Raw genomic sequence first — 15555 nt, forward strand, 5'->3', positions numbered from 1 at the left:
ATTCTAGATGGACTGGAGATGAGGATGAAAGGCCTCAGTATCCGGCCTGTATTCAGAATTCGGGCCTCTTACCCGCGAACCCCAGCCAGATGTGCTATTGATATGTCTTGACTCCGTGTCTAATAACCGCGCTCCTAAATGTGCGTGCTCCTCCATTAGGCAGGCGGCTCAGAATAATCCCCTCAGGAGCACTTAACTCTGCCATCTCTGCGAGTTTTCTAAGGCCGGGTATTTAGAGCTGTTAAAAGATTTGAAGTGGAGTTGTTCTAAGCGACATAATGGGTTTGAGGGTGAAAAGAAAATTGTCAGCAGTTATTCGGGTCCTTCGCTTGAATGGAACAGTTTAGGCGACAAAACAGCTGTCAGTCGTAGAGCCCAGACCGGCTGCATAAACAAGTTCTACGAAGTAGTCTCAATGCAAAATGGCAGTTAGAATGTGCTTTCAAAGAATAAATAAACCAGAAGCAGCGACAGACAGAAAACGTTCTTCGTGCTCGGGACTGCTTGGTGTACACATACTTTCTTTGTCTGAGACACCGTCAATAGGATCCACTCATGCCTTTTTCTTCTCTGCACTTAAATGCATGCGATTTTAGACGGATATGCTGAAGGAGGGAAACCACACTGCTCACTCGCTCACTGACCCACTGCAAGCAGCAGAGTGTTTCTTGAGAAGCTAACAGACACGTCCAGATAGATGGACTCCGAAGGTTTCTTACCGTGACTACGACGGCTCACGATTTTATATGTTTAAGAGTACTTTATTTTGGGAACGGTAAGGTAGTTATCCCTGTGCTTAACTAATTAAGCACTACGCCATGAATGTGTATGGGGGAGTGGATTATAGATCCACGTTTTCTTGACCTCGGCATTAGCCAGAGGCGAGTTGTCAGCTTTACGTCCCAGCCACTTTACCCCCGATTGGGTGGGTCCCAGAGCCGGTCTGGACGACGTAGAGAAGACAAAATTCATTCCCCTAACTGGACCGGAACTCGACCCCTTGGTCTTCCAGCCCGTAGCTATACGGAATACGCTTTCTCGGCGTCTTTATTTTTTGTACTGGTTTTGTTTCTTTTAGCCTCTATCCTAAGCCAGATGAATCCGGCTCACACCCTATCTCTATGTTTCTTTGCGATCCACTCTTGTATTCTTTAATCTACATATGATTCTTCGAAGTGGCATCTTTCCATCATGATCTCCGATCAAAACTTTGCATGTAACAAATTATAAATCACTCCGCCCAATGTGACCTGTAAGTTTTTTACTACATAAAAACATCAAGGAATTTTATACAATTTTTAAAACTTACATTCCCAGGAAACTGCTGTGTTTGTGAAATGTTCTATTCTGTGTACTATGTACTCTAACATATAAGTGTACGTACTTTACGTGTAAACAAATTATGTGATGGTGGTTTCCTATTTGTGGTGATGTTTGCCCTCTGAAGATGGTCCACAGAGACCGAAACATGTAAGGGTGTTAAGTTTTTATGTAGTATAAAACTTACAGGTCACATTGGACGGAGTGATTTATAATTTGTAATTGTTATTGTGACGGACCAGAATGAAACAAATCAAACTTTGCATGTAAATCCCATCTGTCCTGTGTGTGCCGCATGCTCCGTCCATCTCATCCTCTTATGTATGAACATCATAACTGTAATTGATGAATAAGAATTACGAAGGTTGTCATTATGCATTTTGTCTCATATTAATTTCTTTTTCTTATATTCTGATATTCTTCTAAGTACTTAATCTCTGACACCCTCAATATCTGCTCTCCTTTTGGCAGGAGAGACCATGTTTCAGATCCACGCAATACATGTAAAATAACAATTCTGCTTATTTCAGTCTTACAATTTTGCCTTAGTGTCCAGATTATTCTAAACTGAATAGTAGTAAGCTAGGATATATTAAAAGTGTATGATTGCCTCTGTGGTCTAGTGGCCAGAGTTCCTGGCTACAGATCCAGAGGTCCGGGTTCGATTCCCGGCTACCAGATTTTCTGAAAAGTAGTGGGTCTGGAACGGGGTCCACTCAGCCTCGTGACGATAATTGAGGAGCTATTTCAAGGAAATAGTGACTCCGGTCTAGAAACCCGAAATTAACGGCCGTGGGGATTCCTTGCGCTGACCACGTGACGCCCTCTATCCGCTAAAAGTTGGCATTAATTTCGCCGACAAGCAGCGGTCGCTCGGTCGGTATAATTCGCTTGCGGACTAAGAACCAAGGAGTTTGTTTAGTTTTTTTAGTAGTAAGCATTCTCTTAATTTTGTCTGCTTTTAATTTCTACTTGCATACAGTTCTCATTTCTAACTGTCCTTCACAAACATTTGAAGTTTGATACATTTTGAAAAATATGTTAACTGTCTTCATATTGTGAAGTAAAGACCCATTGCTAGGCAACGACCGCGAAACAAACGAGGCAACAACCGTTGCTAGGCAGCGGCCGGGGCCCCAATGGACTAGCTGGAAATGGCGTTTTCTGCGCGGTCCGCGCCGATGGATGCGCACGCAACAATGGACAGAGCAGTAGATGAACGATGTTTTCTACTCGGTCCGTGGCAATGGGTTATAAGCGGGAAAACGTTTAGAGCTCTATCATTTATGAGATATTCGCCATCGGTTAAGGACGTAAGCAGAGGACATTATCAAAGCCGTTACCAGGAAACTACTAATGAAGACATAGGAGCCTTTATGTATGCAGCAGTTACAGGGATCTTTTAGAGTGTGTCAACCAGAGAGGCCGTTATAGTTACTTGTAGTTACGAGTTGTGCGTGTAAGTGGCCAATAAATGGAGTCACCAATCCAAACCTCGTCTGTAGATTCCTATACACGTGACAGTATTATAATTTGACATGAACTGTTGTGACGAGACCGCAATGTAAACTTGTTTCTCTGCATTTATCTTAATTCTATATCAGTCTCCATACCAGCGCCTAATAGAGCCTCTGTCTCCAGCTTTATGGTATCTATGTTTTCGTCGAGTAATTTAACATTAATATTATAGACCACATGTGCCCATTCAATTTCAATTTCAGTACCTCCTGTTTTCTTTGGGCATTTCGAACGGTAAGCTCGATAGCAAAGTTGAAAGCGGTGGCATTCACGCAAATCCTTACATGAGGATCACTTTGAATATGAAATCCGTCAGGCTGTTTACCCATACGAACTTTACTCCGGGTTTCCCTTGCCTTACGAAGAACAGTGGAACATGAGATACGTGTGAAATGGACTGAGTGTATATTCAGTACCTTACCTTCACATATAACATTCAGAATCTGCACCTCCAACTAAAACTACATTTTTAACCCATAAAAATAGCAAGCAAATCTATTATAATGTGTAGTATTATAACACGTAGTACTCTTGCCATGCAACGATCGCGAGAAGGAACATGGGCTGCTTGGTAACACCGGTAAACACGTCAACAATATCCGAGCTATTGCTAGGCAACCGCCCATAACAACAGCAGAGGGATTGTTGGAGGCGATGTTATATGTTGGGTCCTCCTCGAGGCTATATAATGATCCCAGGGCGGCTGAGTCAGTTTAGTTGAGGGAAGTGAAGATAAGACTTGTATGTCGGTGTGAAATGGCTGCCAGCCTGGGACTCAGTTAGTTGAGGGTTGGCGGTTGAATTCAGCTCTGCAAGGGAAGTTGAGAAGAGGTGGCTCTGTATTTGAGCTGACAGTTGACAAGAGTTCATTTGCGAGATATTCGCCGAACAGTGACGACGTCGGCACAGAAGCTGGAGGATTTTCATTGTTCGGATGCCTTACCAGGAAACGACTAATGAAACAAACTGAGAAGACTTAGCGTGTAGTGATCTGTGAAGTGTGGAAATCAGCGACAGCGCTGTAATTAATTGTAATTCCGAGTGGTGTGTATATAAGTGGTCAATAAATCCATACTCCCTCTCTAGTCACACCCCTAAAACGTGACAGTATATAATTCACACGTGGATCCTGTCGGCTTGCATGTATATTTAAGTGTGTGAAAAAGGAATTGTAACTAAAAGCAAGGCCTGAAAATGGCACACATATGCCGAAACATGTCGTGTTAGACAGCAATCCCATCTGATGAAAATGGTGTTATACTGACAATGAATAAAACAATTATTATCTATACAGGTTGAAAGTAAAGCTGTCCCTATAACAAACAGGCTGTGAAAGCCCATATGGTTATGAGACGTCGAGGCTCCCACATTTTCTAGACAGTCGGCTCACAGATGACTGTGAAGTTGTCAACCTTACGCGCCGGCCGGCTGCCCTTTACCCCCAGGAAGATTCCCAGTACTTATTTTTTTTAGAGGCTGAGTCGACCCCAGAGTCTGCAGCTAGAAGGATTAGGTCAATTGAAAAATCCAGTGACCTCATCGGGAATCAAACCCGCGACCTTCCGGCTTGTAGCATAGTTCCCAAACCAACTATGCTACCGCGTGTCCGCAAACATTATCTATAGAATCTTAAAATTGTCCAGTAATGATTTTTCCAGTGTCCTTATGAGTTTATAGTTTACAAAGGATAGCGCACTGTAGGTCGCGGTGCAAGGGCCGAGGAGGCCTACCCCTCATACATTCATTATAATTTACAACCACCCCTCGCCACCTCATTCAGATTACATCATCTCAGCACTTAATGGACGTACTTAAAATAACTGAATAACCCTTAACGTTTTCTGAGTGGGAGAAACGAATATGATCATCTGGGATATGACATCGAGTTCTCAGGTGGGTGTTTACAAACTTGCCAGAAGATGGAGGCAGTAGATTCACCGAAGCATTTGTAACCAGATAGCATAATATACGATGTCCTACTTGACAGATTATGAAGGTAGTACGTTTCCCTCGAAACGTTGGCAACCCCTTACCTTTCGATGCGGTGTCATAACCCATGAGACCGCAGTCGAAGGATGTAATGTCACGCTTTAACGCCTGCAGCAGCATGCTTATACTACACGTCTCGCAGCAGTGTCGGAGAAGTGTTCGCTCGAGCACGGCGCACTGCTGTAGACGAGCAGGAGCTGTGTATGCACTGCTACCGTCCTCTGCGATGAGACGCTTCGTAATCTTGCAGGCACAGGCGGTTCTGTTTAACCTGCTGTCTCCATCTTCTACTCCGAAGCGAGAGGTAACAGGTTCCTTCGAAACACTGGTGCCTCTCTACAAAACTACACAGCATCACGTCCTAGAACACTGCAATCAGCGGTTACAGCTATGAGAAGCTTAAATCTCATATGTACGTGCTTACAAGTGAACCGTTCACACTGGCCGCGCAGTCCGAGTTATGAACCGTGTTCGCCCGCTTGAACACTGGAATCGTAGGTTCGAATCCCACTAGAGGCATGGATGTCTGTGTCCGTCTGTTCTGTGTTTGTGTTGCGACGGGCTGATCCCCCGTCCAAGGAGTTATACCGACTGTGTATAGATTGTAGGTAGGTACGTAGGTAGGTAGTTAGGTGGACGGATGGATGGATGGAAAGACGGACGGACGGCCGAAAGAAATGTGTTAATGGCACGTTGAGAGACCTGACTCTTCCACTGAATATAGCTGTCAGCTTTCTTCCTCGTATCCAGGGAATATCCGAGTCAGTGAGATCATGATAGGGAAGTGCAGCTGCTTAGTTCATATTCTTCGTTTAACGTAGTTTGTGTGAGTCAAAATGAACAGTGTACAATGCACGCTTCGAGAAACAGATGTATGCAAATTTACGATGGAAACCCTCATTCTAAATCACCATTCGAGGCACCTCGACGTGGATTGGAGGATGGACGTGAGAAGGAAAGTGACTGGAGGATGGAGAAACTTGTATAATGAAGCCCTTGACCATTAATGCCCCTCACCAAATATTGTCTTATCAGATCAAGGAGGATGCGAATGGGCATAGCTGGCATACGTTCGGAAAATTGTCCCGGAATCTGAATCATTTCCTCTGTTCCTGAATTTTCCATTTGACTGTGGTGTATAAAGTGGCCTTATGTTGATCCGTCGACGTACTGCTGACAGAATATTGAAATTCTGTAATTGTCGGTTGTATCTATCAGTACACATACAGTACATCAGTATACATGTATCGAGGTACCTGGGCCTATCCAAAGGCGTACTTCATAACCCCCCTCCCATTCATATGTGTGGCTCTTCCAATCGTTGCTATGCAACGTCTCGGTAAGAACCTTACAGAGGCAACGAACACGCAGCAGTAGAAGAATGGTTGGACGCATCGTTTTCTATGCGGTCCATATATCAAATGATAGTATCCAAGAACTTCTTGTTCAAGTATCCATATGCGTAACGTCTGACGTGCGTCCCCTGGCATGGTAATCATCCCGGTGTCGTAGGACGGACTTACTCTCGTTGCAGGCAAGCCCCAGGGTCTGTGAAAATTGACAGGCCTGACGCACGTGGGGGCCCGATTCTTTACTTAGAGTTTGAGATAATAGGCCGGGGACTTCCCTCTGGGTTTCCGATCCGCATTTTCAGCAGCCACCACTCGCGTGTTCTAAGCGGAATCTGAAACTCCACTCTTGGCCCTGGGTTCAAGACGCGAAAGGTCGTTTTGATGGGTTGTAGCTTGCAGAGCAGGCCAAGGTCAGGATTTATATCTTTAATGTTCCTGTAATTGACATCAGTATTCATAAAGATTAATGGGATATCGTAGTTTTAACTTTGTCTGTCTGTCCGTAGCCCAGTAGCAGCGTTAGTGCAGGCGAAAGTTGCCAGCTGCCAGTCTTAAATGGTCAACTGGTTTCATGCAATTCCGACCGTTCACGCGTGTCTCTGTAGTTAAATAATTAAATACATTTTTGTGGATGTCATTAAGATTATTGTAAAAAGGAAATGTCTATAAATAAATGTTAACAGAAACAAAAAATAAGATTACATAACATAAAGCAAGAACATAAGATACCAAAAATGATGTACAAAATGTTCCCAATGGATGAGAGTCAGTGGAAAGTTCAGTTTATCTCATAACCTCGAAATTACCCCCAAAACTTCTGTTGGTTGTGGTCGAAGTCTAGGGACAACAGCTTTTGGCTGAAACATTTCTCCGGCAACTTTCTTTTCATTGCTACTGGGGTGGGACTAAGTCCCTTGCACTGCGGCCACTTCTGGCCTGTTGTACCAGCCCCAGATGATAGGTGGGGGTGATTGTGGAGCATTTGATGGAATGAAGATTCGCAGGGGAAACCGAAGTACTCGGAGAAAACCTGCCCCAGCGCCACTTTGTCCACCACAAGTCCCACTTGACCAGACCCGGGATCGAACCCGGGCCGCGGCGGTGGGAAGCCAACGACTAACCGCTTGAGCTATGGCGCGGCCCCTCCGGCAACTTAATATTTACTGAAATATATCGAAATTCGTATTTAAGCTTTCGAAATTTTATAGGCCATGGTAACAGCCGACGGTATCGATTTTCGACCGAAATTCAATTTGCTTTGGTGTGTTTTATGCTTTATGAATCTCATAAAAGTATCACATCCATTCGGTTCTATCACAATCCAGCCTTAGTTGTCATGTCACAGTCTGTGCTCCACGTCTGTTTTCCCCCCAGTACCGCTACCTCAGTGTCTCGAGATCAAATCTAGGCCGGGTATATTTGAAGTGTAAGTAGAGCATGAAGCGGGAAATCATCAGTTTCTTTGAACGTGGGAGGCGATATTTGATACACGTACATTACGGAAAGATGGCAATTTGATGGCTTCAAAGTCACAACATCGTAGAGACATTTGGTAAATTACCGGCTCAGTTGTGAAACTGCAAACGTTCTCTCGAAAAGCGTGCCCGCGCGCATGTGCTTGTGTGTGTGTGTACAGGACGTCTCAGAATCCTCCAGTACTTGCTTATGTTCATAACCTTGCCCAGACTTTCCACACTCGAAGTTGTAACCTTCCGTCCTGTAAAACACGCTGAATCAGTTAGGTCGGTTATGAGTTAAAATGTCTCTGACTCACATGGGTACTCAAATCCCTGCCTCCCGCCCGCTGTATTTGCTGAAGTTATTCGTAATTTTCCTCAGTACCTGCATGTGAATAATGGGGACAATTCTTCTTGCCCCCTCCATTTTAATAATAATGATAATAATAATTCTATTCAATTCGTGTTTATTTACGTGCAAACTTAACAGCACAGAGGCTAATTACAAAGCTAGCACACAAAAACAATTAAAGAAACAAAATACAAAAATGATAGTCTATATTAATTACACAGCATGAATAAAGGTACAGAAGTAAACATGCACAGACGAAGCCACAATGTGAGAATTTGAGTTTAAAATAGAGCAGCATACAATAATAATAACGAAATTAATAAAAATAATGATAGTAGTAATAGTTTAATTCAGTATAAGAAATGTTTCAACAACAGAGGTTTGGTCCACAGACGACGTCCCTACAAACAACATTAGCAGCAGAAGCGCATCTAGCAGAGGGGCAATTTTTACTAACAGAACAGACATAGGAAAGTCTCGGATATATAGAACAGGGACCCAAAGGCCAACAATTGCCAAAGCAGAAGGGCAAAGTACAGAACCACGATAAACTTGAATAAGGAAGAGCGCATCAAAATGATATCTCCTCTTTTGCAAGGTGCCCAATTTCAATTGTTCTAAAGCAAAATCGTAACAGTAATCTGCTTGAGAAAAAAAAACATTTAAATCAGAAAGCCGTAAATTTCTGCTGAATGCGTTCTCGTTTGTTTGTATCAGTTGACATAATGGAATTCCAAACTACTGAAGCGTACTCAACCTTGGATCTAACTAAATTAAAGTATAATATGAACATGCATCCAGGGGTTGAATAGTTAAAGGTGATACTGGGAATTATACCTAGCATTTTAATACAGTGTGAAAAAATAAAATTAAAATGATCATGAAAATGAAGTTTAGAATCAAGGTATGCGCCTAGGTCTTTCACTGAATATGTTCGAGTTATAGTGAATTGAAAAAGTTTTTAATCGTATATCAAATAGTTTTCCTGGAGAATAATAATAATAATAATAATAATAATAATAATAATGATGTCACGTGTGCGTGTGACGCAAATAACGGGTTCTAGTTCGGATGATTGGTTACAAGTCCTCTTAATCACACTTACTAGCTTACAGCGCTTTCCAGTTCACCTTTTCACACGCACTAGGATTCTATGTCTTTACTCGTCGTCTCCTGGCAACGGATCTCAACACTGGGCTATCACTTCAGATCACTATGAAGTCTTCTTTTCTTCAATCACTTCATACTTCTCTGCCATAATCTTCACAGTTCACTTAGGACATGCTCCATCCTCGTCCTTGTACTCTCCGATGCTCTTAGCTTGTGTATTTACTTCTCTTATAAGCACTTTTGACAGGCCCCACGGAAAACAGCCTGTATTGTTAATGACGTCACCGCGTTGCATAGCACCGTCCGATACGCGGATATGTGTTTACATAGCCGTTGCTTAGGAACGGATTGCATAACTCAGTTATTCTACTGTTGCTTGGGGCAGACCGCATAGAAAACACAGTCTCATTTATTGTCGCGGCAACTTGTTTACAAACACCTTGCCTAGCAATAGGTGTACATGTAACAATACTATGCTACATGCCGGAAGGTCTCGGGTTCGATTCCCGACGAGGTCACTGGATTTTTCAATTGACCTAATCCTTCCAGCCGCACTTTAGCCATGGGATCGAATCAGCCTCTAACAGGAATAAGTACCAGGAATCTTCCTGCCGGGGGGTTGGGTAATGGGAGGCCGGCGCATAAGTCTGACAACCTCACCGCCATCTGGGAGCCGTTTGTTTAGAAAAAATTGTGGGAGCCTCGACCTCTCGTAACCATATGGGCCTTCATGGCTTGTTGCAGGGATAGCTTTACCTTTTTCAATAATAATAATAATAATAATATCATTCTAGTTTACATAACTTCGCAGTTGGGCTAACACCGCAATCGAACCAGTAAGAAGAGGCAAAATGTGCAGAACTCCAAATTTGTCGTTATATAGTGTCTTGAATTATCAGTGTAGCGTCGGAAAGTATTTCACAGAGCTGTCACCTTATTGTTATGACTTTCGCTTTCACAGAGTAATAGTTAGTTGTATCGAAAGTTTATGTTGTATTCCACTGAGAACCAACGGCAGTGTTGCTTCCACCTTAAAACTGAATATTTTAAAGTCATTGGAGCTTGGCATATGTATATAAATATATAGGACATTTCCCTGATATACACGTCATGGTGTGGTGGCTAACACCCCTGCTTATATTCTGGTGGTCCCAGATCCGAATATAGATCCGGAGACTGGCTATTTTTATTGGTGTTATTCATGGTGTTTCTCAGTCGTTGCAACGCAAATTCTGGGATAGTAGCTAACATAGGCAAATCCACCTTATTGCACGTGCCGTCACTGACTGTGTCGTCGTTATAGCACTCACCCTTCATGTTCTGGAGATTCCGGGTTCGAAGTCTGGTCGCGACTGGCTGTGATCTTTTTTGTGATCCTTCTAAATTTCTCGACGAACTTTTTGTAATTGTTCCTCAAAAGGGGTCGATTCAGTAGTGTGACGTCCTTCCCAGTTTTACAGTAATCTTTCGATTTTCAAAACTATGCAGTTCTTAAAGAGTTTTAGATGAACTAATAAAGAAGAACGCGCTGTCTGTCTTCCGATTATGATTGGCCGCTTGTTTCAGCAAATACTGATGTGCTCATGTATTACAGGTTCTGGGACATTCCGAGCCCCTGGTGGCAGGCTAGCACCGTGCTTGTTGGTGTGGGAAGTGCCCTCAGCCTCCTGGTAGCCATCACCGCTACGGCGGCCTGCTGTATCACGTACGTGGTTCACACCGGCACAGCCAGAATTGCAGGAGTCCTGCAGCTCATAGCAGGTCAGTAGCTTAGCCCCTTCAAGTGACCATTTCGTCGGAAAAGACCTATGCTCTTTGTAATGCCGTTATAAATATGAATTGAAATATTTAAATGTACGAGGGCCATTCGAAGAAAGTAACTTCCGGTGAGCTGTTAACAAAACAAGAAATGAGAAAAAACTTACATACTTACGTACTTAAGCTATTTCTCAACGTAATCGTGACCGGAATTGAGGGGCTTGTATCGTGAGATAAGTTTTTATATGCCTGTGTGAAATAAGTCTGCCGCCTGTTAGCAAAGCCACGTTTTGACACCTTCTGTCAACTCCTCATTATTGTTGAAGCATTGTGATCCCAACCAGTTGTTCAGGTAGGTAAACAGGTGGTAGTCGCTCGGAGCTAGAACACAGCTATTAGGAAGATAGTCAAACAATTCCCAGTTGAAATGCTCCAACGTTTATCGAGTGCGAGCAGCTGGATGCGGACTCGCATTGTCATGGAAGATCACTACACCGTATGTCAGCATTCCACGCTTTTGTTCTGAAAGGTTGTACGCAATTTTTTAGTGTTTCTCAATGCATAAGGTGGCTGAGCTCGCAGGCAGCAGACTTCTTTTACAGGCATACAAGAACTTATTCCCCGATACAAGTTTCTCAGTTCCGACAGTGACTACGTTCAGAAGCAGCTTAAGTATGTAATGGTAACAGGTAAAATTGTCGCTGTGCTTAACTAATTAAGCACTACGCCAAGAAGACTTATCGAGTGGATGTATAGATCCACATTTTCTTGACCTCGACGCTAATTTGAGGTGAGTTGTCAGCTTCATGACCCGGCCGATTTACCCTCGGGGAAGTAGCTACCGGTATTTGTTGGATAGGATGCTGGATGGATCCCAGAGCCGGTCTGGACGACGTGGAGAAGAGAAAATCCATGACTGTACCGTGACTCGAGCTCCGAACCCTCTGTCCGTCCAGTTCGTAGCCAGTCGCTATATCGATCGCGCTATCCTGGCTCCAGCCTAATATTTATTTCTTGTGTATAATAAAATTGTTTCTCATTGCTTGTTTTTTTAACAGCTCGCCAGTTTACTTTCGGATATCCCTCATATTAACCATTTACCATTAACTAAGTGTGCTGGATCTATATCTTGTTGCTACGATGTTCATAAAGTCGTCCTGAACCGTTACAGCATTTAAGAAAACTGATTTAATTAATCTTCTCTTGACACACTGTATATTTCATCTCAGGTTTACAAAACTGTCATTTTTCCATCAGTATACCTGTATGTCTAGCACAGTATGTTTCATGGTTTCTTCCTACAGAAATATTGCAAAGTTTAAATACACGTATTTTGAAACGGCAGTAAGAGATCAGAATTAAGCATACATTCAAGAAGAAATCAAGGGGAAATTCGGTTTCCGGAACTCTGTCTTTCAATCCAGGATCTGCCATTTTTCCATTTGACGGCTAAAATTATAAAGATTGCAATAAACAAAACCGTAATTTTAAACGTACAATGTTAAAACTTTGTATCTCACACTAAGGGAAGATCATAAATTAGGGGGGTTTGAGACCAGACTGCTGAAGGGAATCTTTTTACATAAGAGAGAACATTTCATAACGAAGAATTACAGTTTGACACCCTCTAGTGTCTTGCACTTGTTAACCAATCGGGGTCAGTCCTCTAAAACAGTTGCAGTATTTCCGATATTATTGTGAACTGATCACAGTAATGAACGCCTTTAGAGTTTGCTTATACTCCACTGTGATGTGTATCTTCCCTGTAAGAGTGTTCCAATGTGTGACTGATATCGGCCAACACGGAAACACAATTACTGAACACCCGATTATCCCATCTCCGTTGACGTCTGAATTGAGAATGGCTGGATATTGCGATTAAGTTGCTGACCGCCGCGACGGGTCAGAGCTTCTCGATATCGCAGCGTCGTGTGACGTCGCCCTAGCTGTGAGGAGAGTCGCCGTGTCAGCAATAAAGGCCACTACTCTGCACATTGGCTTCCGTCTTTAATGAAACTCTGTTCAAAGTCTTTCTTTAGTTCAAATAACATTAAAATCACAGCCAACCGTTACATATTTCGGCCATACTTGGCCATCCTCAGGCAAGTGTTCACTTCTCGAAACCGTCACATTCCACTAGTTCAGTACATTTGTTTGAGAACATAACTCTTCGGTCTTTCCTGCGCTGTTTTTCTCTTGCGGCGACCATATTTCATTAATGTATAATATATGATTATGATCCTTGTTATTATCAAATTTTACAAATTGTTGTGTTTTGTTAACTGCTTTAATATTATTTGTGTTGTTTTATTCAGCCCTGTAAATATCGGCGTGGTATCGTTAACATTGTTATTTTTATGTGCCCCCATAATGTGTATGCTCCCATTAGTCGAGTGAATGTCACTTTTGTATACTAATGGGAGCATACATACTAAGGTCGCACATAAAAATAAAAATGTTAAAACACAGCGCCAGTGTTTACACAAATAAGTAATATTAAAGCAAGTACCAAATTTCAAAATTTGTAAAATTTGACAATAAGAAGGATCATAAACATACATTATACATGAATATTAAAGTTAATTTTACCGACCACACAACACGTTTTTTATTTACTGTCACACTACATGTTTCGACCTCAAGAGGTCATCCTCAGGTGTACGAACACAGTTGCACAATCACACGCAATCACATTCGTTTTGCACTTATTTTTGATCCTGTATCCTGTTCAGGTCCACGCTCAAATAATATGTGTCAAGTTCTTCTTATAAAATATAAGTTAAAAATAAGTTAAAAATACAAATGTTAAAAGTTAAAATTTAGAATTTAAAATTTAGTTCACTGTAGCTAGTTATATTATTACCACTTGGTTAAAAAGTTCATAAATAAACTTCAACTCATCATATTGACTGCACTTTCACTTTTGAAGGTCTTGTTGTTCTTCGGCGTCCTCTGATGTTGGATCTATTACGTTCCTTGTCGCAAGAGAAAAACAGCCCGGGAAAGGCTGAACAGTTATGTTCTCCAACAAATGTATTTTAGTGTGAATGGCGAAATAGTCAGTAACGCTGAAGATGTCTTAAGAACTAGTGCAGTGTAGCAGTTTCGAGAAGTGAACACTTGCCTGAGGATGGCCACGTACGGCCGAGACATGTAGCAGATGATTGTGATTTTAATGTTATTATGAATTAAGGAGCTACTGTGAGCAGAGTTGCATTAGAGACGGAAGTGAATGTGTAGAGCGGTACATCACTGCAGCAGGATGCTGAAATATAATGTTAAAGGGCACTGGCGAGATATTTTATTCATCACAGAGTCGAGCTGATGTCGACTTTCTTGGTTGTGCGCTGGCGTCTCACATGAACCGAACGTCTCACTCAAGTAGTTTGAACTCCTGCTTCGTATTCGAGAGGTCGCGAGTTCAAATTTCAGCTCAGCGACCGTGTATAATTTTTCGAAGGTTTTCGTGGATTTTCTCTGTCAACTATCAGGATGATACTTCCGGTTTATAAGTCATTAATCATCCTAATATGAGATATATTGTTTTATAGCAATATGTGGTAACCAACTATGGGTAGAGATGTGAAGTTTCGTTCAGCACTAAATCATGAACGTGCCTGCCAAATATTTATGAGTAGTTCTTTCTGCGTGTTGAGAAATATTACCATGCCCTGAACCTTTTTATTCGATTTTGGAAGCTTCCGGATTGCATTCCATATAACTACCTAAATTCCGTATGTAAGGCATCCTCCGTTTATACTGCATAGTGTTTAATATCGAAATAGATCCGCTATTTATTAATTTCTTTTAACATTTTACGCAGGCTGGATCTTTCGTGCTGCCATCTGGAGAAGTAATGTTACACATCTTGTGTTTCATTTCCGTCTCGATGGACACGAGGTAAACTAGAGTTTCAGGGTGCACTGTGGCACTTCATAATCTGTCGGACACAGGAGGTCAGCTTTAATTAAACGTCAGCCATGTTGTTTTCAGACTGTCCCTTTCAGTTGCACTCAGAACCTTTCTGGTTCATAACGCATCGATTAACATAATGACCGCTTTACTAACTCATGTACAAACATCGATGTGCACGCCAAATGACCCAAGGAGGCGTCCTTGACAGTGAAGTTCCCTAATTACACACAACTTTGTGAAGTTCCGAGACCTTGTCAAGAAAACGCGAGTGTTCTCTGTGGATATATTGTTCCTGTGCGGTTTTACCCGCTGTGTTTTCTGTTGGAGCGTGATTCCAAATTGCAGAAGTTCAGAACCCCGCACTAGATGGTGCGGTTGTTACTTCTGCGTCACAAGCAAGTCCGGTTATGTTGTTGACAGCAGTGAGGTGTTCGCCATCTTTCTGTTCATATTCGGTTTCCCCAGAAACTCTCAGTACACGTCTGTAATTGAACTGGGGAATGGGCAGTCATAATTTCTTCTCCTTTTCTTGCTTTGTCCTTTCCTTTCTTGCTTGCTGTCTTTCCTTCTTTATTGCTTCGTTTCCTTCATTCTCCTTCCAGTAATGGCAAGAGTGATCTGATGTACTGCAAATTATTCAGCATACTTTTTTCAGATAGGCATGTCTCTTCTTGTTGTTGTGCTTCTTATTCTCCTCGTCCTGCTGCTCCTGCTTCCTTTTTCTTGTTCTTGGATTGTTTTCCGTTTAAATTTCTTCTCGCCAAGTTTCCAGCTGTCGGGACTT

At 42.3% G+C, this 15555-nt stretch overlaps 1 protein-coding gene across 2 annotated transcripts in view; it reads left to right on the forward strand.

The window, feature by feature from the left end:
* LOC111864475 (LHFPL tetraspan subfamily member 1 protein-like) overlaps positions 1 to 15555 on the forward strand; it is a 262829-nt gene that overhangs the window by 144294 nt on the left and 102980 nt on the right. For both annotated transcript variants that reach the window (XM_023851739.2, XM_023851742.2), the window contains exon 3: positions 10693 to 10859. In XM_023851739.2, coding sequence (XP_023707507.1) covers positions 10693 to 10859 — 167 coding nt within the window. The remainder of the gene's footprint in view (positions 1 to 10692; positions 10860 to 15555) is intronic.

The sequence above is a fragment of the Cryptotermes secundus genome, unplaced genomic scaffold, assembly GCF_002891405.2.
Source record: "Cryptotermes secundus unplaced genomic scaffold, Csec_1.0 scaffold737, whole genome shotgun sequence".
Taxonomy (NCBI): domain Eukaryota; kingdom Metazoa; phylum Arthropoda; class Insecta; order Blattodea; family Kalotermitidae; genus Cryptotermes; species Cryptotermes secundus.